The sequence below is a fragment of the Lampris incognitus genome, chromosome 1 (genome assembly GCF_029633865.1).
Source record: "Lampris incognitus isolate fLamInc1 chromosome 1, fLamInc1.hap2, whole genome shotgun sequence".
NCBI classification, from domain to species: domain Eukaryota; kingdom Metazoa; phylum Chordata; class Actinopteri; order Lampriformes; family Lampridae; genus Lampris; species Lampris incognitus.
The window spans coordinates 131,560,532-131,570,994 of record NC_079211.1 but is presented as its reverse complement, the minus strand read 5'-3'; the positions used below and the strand labels follow the sequence as shown (position 1 = coordinate 131,570,994).

The 10,463-nt window shown below is 43.4% G+C and overlaps 1 protein-coding gene across 1 annotated transcript; it reads left to right on the top strand.

Annotated features, from left to right (window-relative positions):
• The first annotated feature begins 2,686 nt into the window (after positions 1-2,686).
• Positions 2,687-8,708, top strand: zbtb26 (zinc finger and BTB domain containing 26). Its single transcript, XM_056293304.1, has 2 exons — positions 2,687-2,750; positions 6,397-8,708. Exon 2 carries the CDS (start codon positions 6,429-6,431, stop codon positions 7,722-7,724), a length of 1,296 nt encoding a protein of 431 aa, XP_056149279.1. The 5' UTR covers positions 2,687-2,750; positions 6,397-6,428; the 3' UTR covers positions 7,725-8,708.
• The last annotated feature ends 1,755 nt before the right edge of the window (positions 8,709-10,463 follow it).

Genomic DNA, 10,463 nt, shown 5'->3' with positions numbered 1-10,463 from the left:
TTTAGAAATCACGTCAGGACACAGCGCTGTCGCTCGACACAACCTCTCCGTGGCATTCTTTATTTAGACTGACACAGCATCAAAGGCAGACCCGATCAAACAACCCAGAGCCCGCAGGCATCACCAATCGATCCCAGCACAATAGAACAGCACCAAATCAAATGCAGCACTGTCGATGTGTGCATACATAACAGTGAGGTCATCGGAAGCGCGTGCGCCCAGAGGCGTGAGGGAGCTGATATGCTGAAGGAGGGGGGGGTAGTGCAACGTGCATGGATAAGTAGACACGTTGGTCCTTGATTAACTGGTCGCACCCTTAAGTTGACTGGTTAACATTGTCGCTTGCGGAGTGCGAGACACGGGTTCGCGTCCCGGCTGTGGCGACGGTCTCCCGGACTGCCCCCCGAATTCGCTATAATATGCAATGTTGAAATTTTGAATCATTTTCTCCCGTTATTCACTCTCCATTTGACGTATTTGTCTCCCCGTGGGTGTATTTTCAGGCGATGTAACTGCAAGGTGTGCAACTGTGCACCTTAAGTGTTGTCCACTTTTTCCATGAATTGTGATGTGGTGTTTCCTGAAGGCATTGTTTCTGATGAAAAATGAGCTAGACTTCTCGGCTTGTTGAGGAAACTGGCGGCACACCGCAGTACGTTACATCCTTAGATGTGTCATATTCCAGCCACTTAAACTCTTGCTTCCATTCACTCCGAAATTTTCATTGCCATTCCGTTTTTTCATAGTCCACCTTTTGTGTTTCTGGTTCTTCTGTAGGGATCGTGTTCGCAGCTTGAGTAACGTTAGGCTTAGTAAACCCATACTTCAGCAGCCCCGACATATCAGCAGCTTGCCGGCGACGAGTAAAATTAAGTTATTGTTAGCTGTTTTCGTAGAATGTTGAATTACAAGGCACGAATGATCGGGGTGTTTGTGGAACTGTGACGTTGCGTTTGCGAAGGGCGATGTTGTTTTTTGTTTTTATTTAACCTTGACTTGGTGGCCACAGGGGGCCACCTACTGGGGATATATGGTGGTCACAGAGTAACTTTTTATGGCCACGGGCCATCGGGCCATGGTTAATGTCGAACCCTGTCCAGTGTATTATAACACACCACATCACACCCCAGTCAACTGGAGGGACATGGTGTTGATGTTTACATGATGAATAGGAGAACTGAGTTACCATTGAACAGCGTTTAGAAGAATTGCTAATATGCCGCTGCTTCTTTTCTTTTTCTTTTTTGACCCTTTTTCTCCCCAACTGACCTTTTGCAAAGTCCCGCCTCCCTTAGTTACTGTTGCTATGCCCGTCAAGCATTTCAGAACTATACAGGAAGTAGCCGTAAAACACCAAAACATGAAGGAAGAAATCAGCGCATTGTGTGGGTGAAAGTAACAACAATAATACGTTAGCTGTATTAGCTATCAATAATAGCTAGTAGCAAGCTTAGCTTGGAGCAGACAGGTATTTTTGTTGATTTTGGATGGATTAAGCAGGACATGGGGTCTGCTATACTGCCAAATCTATTGCCGACATTGCGCTTCTTGCGTTCTGGGTTTCAGGAAGGGAAAGAAAATTACATCCCCTCCAAACTTTCAGATATCTAGTATCCGGTTTGCAGATCCATAGGCACACCGTTTCAGCATTTTGTTGTGTGTTTGAAAGCTTGACGGACTGTTGCTAAGGTAGGATTGGACAAGCACCGTTCTGGGGCGGTACTTTGCGAAAGGTCAATTGTATACGGCCAATTACTCCAGTCTTCCGAGCCGTCCTGGTCTGGTCGCTGTTCCACCCCCTCTGCCGATTCGGGGAGGGCTGCAGACTACCACATGCCTTCTCCGATACATGTGGAGTCGCCAGCCTCTTTTCTTCTTCTTCTTGTTTCACCTAACAGTGAGGAGTTTCGCCATGGGGACATAGCGCGTGGGAGGATCACGCTACCCCCCCCCCCCCCCAGTTATTGATATCAGTTATTGATTAGTGATGGTTGGAGATCTTTAAAAAAATCACGATGTGTTGAAATGACATTTTCAGCTATTACACATAAGTTTTTCTCCGTACTTTTCATGTATAGAGAGAAACAAATATAGCTGCACTGCACCTTTAAACGTGAACCATACAGGGAGATGTGATGGGTGTCAGGACGTGAGAATGCGGTGTGGTCCGTATCAGAGTGGGAGGGAGAGGTTAAAGGGAAAAAGAGCTTAAAAGGGTTTATAATGAAAACTGAGGAAAGATGATTTCAACAAACTAATCTACAAATCATCTGCAGCACTTTTTAATCTTTAAGGAAGAGAGGGTTGGTATTTTTTTTAGGAGCGATGCTGGGAGGAGGAGAGATGCTGAATATACAGAGAGAATGACGCTGAAAATGGAGCTGCCAGGAAAGAGGAAAAAAGGAAGGCCGACGAGGAGGTTTATGAATGTGGTGAGGGAGGACATGCAGGTGGCTGGCGTGACAGGAAGATGCAGAAGACAGTAAGAGATGGAAATGGATGACCCGTTCTGGCGACCCCTAATGGGAGCAGCCGAAATTAGTAGTCGTAGTACAACGTTGGTATTTTTTTCAATCACAATCCAGGCCAGTAGGTGGCGATAGCAGCAAAATTGAATGTCAGACAAAATAAAGCGAAGAAGAAATCTCGCTTCCCGAACACTTCCTGTTGCGATCTTTACGTCCTCTCGTTTGATTCAAGTCTACTAAATAAAACTGGCCGGGATAGTGTTGTTTATGCGCTGTTTCCAGGTAAATAGTATTCTGTCCATGCTGATCTTAGTGAAAACAATTTACCACAGCGAAATGTTATGAAATATAAAATATGTGCTGTGATTTTGTTCAGCAGCCCGAACGTCAGTGCATAACGGAGACGTAAAATGACGAGTTGTAGACTAAAGGCCGGGAGCGTCAAAGCCATCCAATCCTTAAGGATGCCAATATGCCGCCGTTTCTTTACGTGCAATGATGACAGTGATGAGGCTCTGTGTACGGCCGTGATAAAAAAAATTTGTATAGCAGCTGAATGTTGTTTTTTAGCCCGAGATGTTCAGGACGCCAATTTCGGGTTACGAGGACGGTTTAAGGGCAGATAATAAAAGGCTTGATAATAATAATAAGCGTTACATTTATATAGCACTTTTCTAGACACCCAAAGCGCTTAAATGGGCTCACTTAATGATGATGGGCTCACTTAAAGATCCAGTGACACTAATTCAGTCAGATCCGTTTTATTGTGCAACATTAATGTTAGAAGTCACATGTTTTTGTCTTTATGATTGCTCAATAATCCAGATAAGAAGGTTGAATCAGTGCATCTGGATACAACGGTTATTGACAGATGGGTTTCGTCACTCATCTAAGGGACCTCTTCAGGCTAAACTGACTGCAGGTATCCCCACCCTTATAAACAATATAGTTGCATAACAACCGAAACCAACGACTAGTTTCATATGCAGATATGGGCGTAACCATTGACTAGAGTTTCAGTGGGCATGTGTACTATTCACAGATGATTTGGGAATGTTTGTAATCACAGCATTGTCAGATGGCGACAGATGTACTCTTAAGCACCCCCGTCGTTCAGGGATGGTCGTTCCCTCTTCACATAGATGGCCTATTTGACTCTCCGTTCAAACCATGTTTTCATCATAATTTTTAGTTCCAGTAAGAACACGTGCTGCCACATTTTGAATTAACTGTAGTTGCCACTCAACTGATTTTGGGAGGCCGGTAAATAGTCAATTACCGTAGTCTAATCGACTTGTTATAAATGCATGGATTAATTTCTCACAGTCTGATTTTGATAGAAAGCCAGAAAGAATAAGGGGGATGTGCAGAGCTGTAGTAACTACAGAGGTATAAAGTTGATCAACCACAGCATGAAGATATAGGAAAGAGTCATGGAAGCAAGGTTAAGAGGAGAGGAGATGATTAGCGAGCAGCAGTTTGGTTTCATGCCACAAAAGAGCACTACAGATGGGATGTTTGCTTTGAAAGTGTTGATGGAGAAGTATACAGAAGGTCAGAAGGAGTTACATTGTCTCTGTGGATTTAGAGAAAGCATATGACAGGGTGCCGAGAGAGGAAATGTGGTATTGTATGAGGAAGTCAGGAGTGGCAGAGAAGTATGTAGGAGTGGTGCAGGATATGTATGAGAGCAGTGTGACAGTGGTAAGGTGTGCAATAGGAATAACGGATAGGTTAAAAGGTGGAGGTGGGATTACATCAAGGATCGGCTCTGAGCCCCTTCTTGTTTGCTATGGTGATGGACAGGTTGACGGACGAGATCAGGCAGTAGCCTCCATGGACTATGATGTTTGCAGATGACATTGTGATTTGTAGCGAGAGTAGTGTGCAGGTTGAGGAGAACCTGGAAAGGTGGAGGTATGCACCAGAGAGAAGAGGAACGAAAGTAAGTAGGAGCAATATGGAATACATATGTGTGAATGAGAGGGAGGACAGTGGAATGGTGAGGATGCAAAGAGTAGCGGTGACAAAGGGGTATGAGCTTAAATACTTGGGATCAACTGTTCAATGTAACAGGGAGTGCAGAAGAGAGGTGAAGAAGAGAGTGCAGGCAGGTTGGAGTGGGTGGAGAGGAGTGTCAGGAGTGATTTGCAACAGAAGGGTACCAGCAAGAGTTAAAGGGAAGGTTTACAAGATGGTAGTGATGGTAGTAATTTTCTTTTTTTCCTTTTTCTTTTTTTTTTACATGGTGATGCTGGTCACATGGCTTGGGTCCTGGGCTGTTCTCGTGGCATCTGAACACTGCTTGGCATCCTGGTTATCATATTCTTCATAAATTTTATAATTCCATTATAATTCTGTTATCCTCTTTCAATGTTGTAGTCTGTAAATTGTGTAAACATAACATCCATTGCACATTGTCCATCTTGGGAGAGATAGTCCTCCTCTGTTGTGCTCCCTGAGGTTTCTTCCCATTTTATCTCCCTGTTAAAGGGTTTTTTTTTTTAGGGAGTTGTTCCTTATCTGATGCGAGGGTCTAAGGACAGGATGTTCTGTTGTTGTCACGCCCCTTGGGGCAAATTTGTAATTTGTGATATTGGGATATACTAAAATTGACTTGACTTGACTAGTGAGACCAGCTATGTTGTATGGTTTGGAGACGGTGGCACTGACGAAAAGAGAGGAGGTGGAGCTGGAGGTGGCAGAGTTGAAAATATTAAGATTTTTGTAGGGAGGGATTAAAAGGACAGAATTTGGAACAAGCATATTAAAAGGACAGCTCAGGTTGGATGGTTTGGAGACAAAGCAAGAGAGGCAAGATTGAGATGGTTGGACATGTGCCGAGGATAGCTGCTGGGTATATTGGGAGAAGGATGGTGAATATGGAGCAGCCAGGCAAGAAAAAAGAGGAAGACCAAAGAGGTTTATGGATATGGTGAGGGAGGACATGCAGGTGGCTGGTGTGACAGAGGAAGATGCAGAGGACAGGAAGAGATGGAATCAGATGATCCACTATGGTGACCCCTAACGGGAGCATCCGACAGTTGTAGTAGTAGTGGTGGTAGTAGTAGTAGTAGTAGTTTATTCCCCAGAATCAGATTGGTTTTTCCAAAATGGATTAAATATGTTGAAAAACAGGAGAATTGTTTCTTAAGGGGCTTTAGTCTTATTTTAACAAGAACAGCAGTTCTAATATTTTGGGTAGCCTTACAACTTACAATAACATAGTTTTCATTGGACTGGATCCTTAAAAAAAATGGGCAAAAATTTGATGCAAAGTTTTAATGATTAAACTTGCAGTGTGGAACTTTTGTCTCTCTCTTCTGGCAGCGAGAGTAATTACTTCTCTTCTTTCAGTGCTTTCCAACTAGGAAAAGCTATACCAATGGTTATCCGTGTTTTTCCACACCGTCAATCACTTTCTTTTTTTACTTAAATCCTCCCTCTGAACGCCGAGTTTCTTTTTTCTCTGAAGCATCAGAAACTTTTCTTTGATGCTTCTTAGGTTTTTCCGCCATAGCTTCCAAAACCCAGAAGCTTTCTGGCAGAAAGCCCTAAAAGCAAGCCGATTAGAGTTATGCGAACCTTTTCATCACACGGAAGTTCAGCTCTGGCAAAGAAATCATTGCAGGTTGATGTAAAATGCATCACTATGCATCACTTCTGGTGTGCCAGCATGGGAATGTCGCCGTAGCCACCAGATTTAAAACTCTGGTATACTGCGAAATACAGAGAGATTTACCTGGTGGTGATAGTGATAGGCTTAATCATCATTGTGTGAACTCGTTTGGCAAGGGCTTGAATGTCACGGGCATTCATTTATATGTAAAAGTCCCACAGTCAAACTTTAAAGATTAAAATCACAAAGATTAAAATATTTGTCCATTTCTTCTCCAGATATCATATATTCTCTGTTTGTGCCAAACAGGTGTGCGGCTCCAAGGTACCATTATTCACGCCATGGCTCAGAACCAGGTGATCCTCCAGTTCCGCTTTGCCACATTCGGGGACTCCATGCTACAGAAGATGAACCTCCTGCGTCACCAGAGGCGCTTCTGTGATGTCATTGTGCGAATCAATGAGCTGGAGGTGCCGGGTCACAAGGTGGTCTTTGCTGCAGGTTCTTCCTTTTTGAGGGACCAGTTTATCCTTCAGCAGGATTCCAGGGATGTCCAGATCTCCATGATCCAGGAGGCGGAGGTGGGCCAGCAGCTGCTGTTGTCCTGTTACACAGGCCAGCTGGAGTTCCCAGAGCTGGAACTGGTTCACTACCTGACAGTGGCCAGCTTTCTCCAGATGGGCCATATTGTGGAGCAGTGCACCCAGGCCCTCAGCAAGTTCATCAAACCTCAGCCTCCCCGCCAGCTCGAGGAGGAGGTGGATATGGACAGGGAGAGGAGGGAGAGCTTGTCCTCTCAGCCCCATAGAGAAAAGGAATGCTCTCAGACTGTTCAGCAGGAGGAGGGACTGGTGGAGCAGGTGGATGATGATGATGGCGATGATGACGATGATGATGATGTGATTATACAGCCTAAGACTCCTCTCAAGACTGGCCAAAGCAGACTTGCTCAACAGGTTTCAGTGGAAAGTGACATCACCATAGTTAAGGTGGAGTCTGTGTCGGACGTTCCGGAGAACTCGATCACTGGTCACTTTTCCAGGAGTCCCCCCACTGCCCTCCAGTCCCCAGAACCACAGCACTCCCTCATCAATTCCACTGTGGACACTCGCAGCGGTGAGATGGCGGTGCCGCCAATGTCAGGCTACCCTCTCAGCCCACCTCCTTCGTCCCCCCCGCCAGGGAAGCATGTCACCCAGGGTGGCAACCACCAGAGGAACTACGACAAGCCTCTTCAGTGGTACCACCAGTGCCCCAAGTGTGCCCGAGTCTTCCGCCAGCTGGAGAACTACGCCAACCACCTGAAGATGCACAAGCTGTTCATGTGCCTCCTGTGCGGCAAAACCTTCACACAGAAGGGCAACCTCCACCGGCACATGCGCGTCCACGCCGGCATCAAGCCCTTTCAATGTAAAATCTGTGGTAAGACCTTTACCCAGAAATGTTCCCTGCTGGACCACCTAAACCTGCATAGCGGGGACAAGCCTCACCGCTGTAACTATTGTGACATGGTTTTTGCACACAAGCCTGTCCTCCGCAAGCATCTCAAACAGATCCATGGTAAGAACAGCTTTGACAATGCCAACGAGCGCAACCTGCACGATGGGGGGCTTGACTTTGAGTATAACCGAATATGAGACCAGTGGACCTTACTTTTGGAGCTGTTTGATGCATTAGATGCGGTTAAATCCTGATAAATGACTCATTGTAGAAACTTTGATCTTTGTATCTGACCACCTATATTACAGTTCAAGGAATTGAAATGGTTAATCTGCTTTTGCATAGACCACTGTCAATGGCACACAAAAAAAAAACAGGCAGCAAAAACATAATGGTGCCTAAGGAGATGAGCAGGTGAATATGAACGTTCACCACAATGAACAGTCAAGTGGGACAATTTCAGCCTCATGCTGGCTGGGTAAAGTAGAGGAAAAAGGGCATGTGAAAAAGCCGTCTTCCCGGTTCAAGTTTGATTGTAGATTTATTATTGTGGACCATTGCTTAATAATTTTATTGTCTTATAATTTCAACTACAATTTCAAATGCCTTTATTTCATACTTGAAATCAAAGAAGGTTGAATCAGTCCATCTGGATATGTTTATTTACAGATATGTTTCATCACTCAGCTATGTAACATCTTCAGTCTCAACTGACTGCAGGTAGCCCCACCCCTTATAAACAATACAGTTGCATAACAACCGAAATCAGTGACCAATTTCATATGGAAATATGGTTGTTCCCATTAACTCGAGTTTCAATAGCTATGTGTACTATTCATAGAGGATTAGGGAATGTTGCAATCACAGCACTGTAAGATGGCAACGGATGTAGTCTTAGGCCCCCTCCTCGGTTCAGGGATGGTCGTTCCCTCTTAACATTACTGAGCATGTATCAAGGCATTTCATACTTGAAAGTTCAGCACTGAAACAAATTGTCACTGTATAGTGAGGTATGTTGGTTGATTTTATGATAACAAATTAGCATATGTTCTTGTATACTTTGTCAAATGAGAGGTCTTCGGAAAATAGAAAATGTTCCGTGGTGTATAACTATAGTACTATCGGACCAAAGTGATGATCTGTCTGTCCGTTGTTTATAGAAGCCAGTGCCTGTTCTTAAATAAAGGTAGACTGCTGTTAACATTGTATTGTTTGGTTTATCTTTCCTTGCTTCTCTTCACTACTCAATTATGTCTACAGCAGGTACAGAATATTAAGACCACCTTCCTAATGTTGAGTTGTACCCCAGCCTCAAGTGTGAAGACTTGAAAATCTTTCTTTTAAGTGAATTCAGGGATTGTAGCTTGCATCTGGTCAGTACCAATATGCTGTATTGTACAATGTGTGTGTTTATAAATTCTCTGGTCTTGATACTCATGAAATATCTGTTATTCCGACTTTTGTTTGCGTCATGTCCAGGGAGAAAAGGGTAGGACTTAAATTTTCTTTTTTAAACGGAGACATTGCCAGCTCCTGTCTACTTTGCCACAGTGACTGACCCCATCCTTATTCAGTTGACTATTTTTATCAGATCAGTACTATGATGTTTATTCCCTGGTGACAGCTGACAAACTGAATGCATACACTTAAGTTGAGTATGGATGTCAGGTGCTTTACAGTAACTTCACTCTCGATCGCTGCACTCTTATTTTGACCTGAACTTTGGCCTCTAGTGGGTTGACAAAAAAATCTGCACAAAACCCATACGCGGTCCACTTTATACTTTGCAAAGAGCATGGTCAACAATCTGAGAAACTAATTTTTTCTCGATTCCTGAACAGTTGGATCTCAGGAGATACAGGGCTGTCACTTGGCACCAGCACTGTATAGTCTGAATTTGGCCAGGAGATAAAGTCATATACCTAATCTTTCCCCACACCACTGTGTTCACTACTGCTGATAAGCACCAGCTGCTCCTCCGTGAACGCTGGCGAGAACATCTCAGAGGAAAAGGTGATACCTGTCTGAGACCGCCAATAAAGATAATCCACTTTATTTTAGAAAAACATCCTATTATCCAGACTACTGCTAAACATGCAACACAAATTATGGAGTGGAAAGATATGTGGTATGAAGAGTTTTGCACACCCTGAACCAGTTACCTAATTTGCATCCTCAATATCTGAAGGTTAAATGTAAATGAATGGCGAGTTGTTAAACAACGGTTATTGTACTTTCCCGTCTGTTGGTCTTGTACATTTTTCAGTTGCTTTTGTGGATAAGACTGTTAAGTTGTTGACATTATCATATATTATCACACACAGCATTGTTATATTACTACATTAGCACTTTCCAGTTTCATCTAATCAAGTTGTTATTTTTTTTAATTTACATTTGTGTTTGCCCTGCATTTACCAGGTATAAAGACCCCCACATCTAAGGCATGGTGCTCTACTTTGTGCTTTGCATTTATTAGTAAATGTGAGAAAGAATAAACACGATACTGGTACTCAAGTTGTTATTTCAGTTTCTAGCCTGGCAGCAATGTTTTTACTTTGGACAGAATAATTCATTCATTCATTCATTCATTCATTCATTCATTCATTCATTCATTCATTCATTTATTTTACCTCACTACAAGTTCATAACCACAGCCACTTCACTGAATCTGTAGTCTGCCTCTGTATTCAGACTGTTCTGTTAAATCTTGTCAAGAATTATTGACATTATAATTACTGGCTGATTTTCAGCATGAAAATGAGATCGTAGACACAAATAAAACAATATTACAGTCGCAACAGAGCGCGTCAGTAGGAAACATGTCATGCATGGGTTGAATTGACTTGTACTTGGCTTTCAAAGTACATGTACAGTAAATAAATGAATACTGTCAATTGACACCCTGCACAACCCATATTGACAGTGAACTGTTCCTC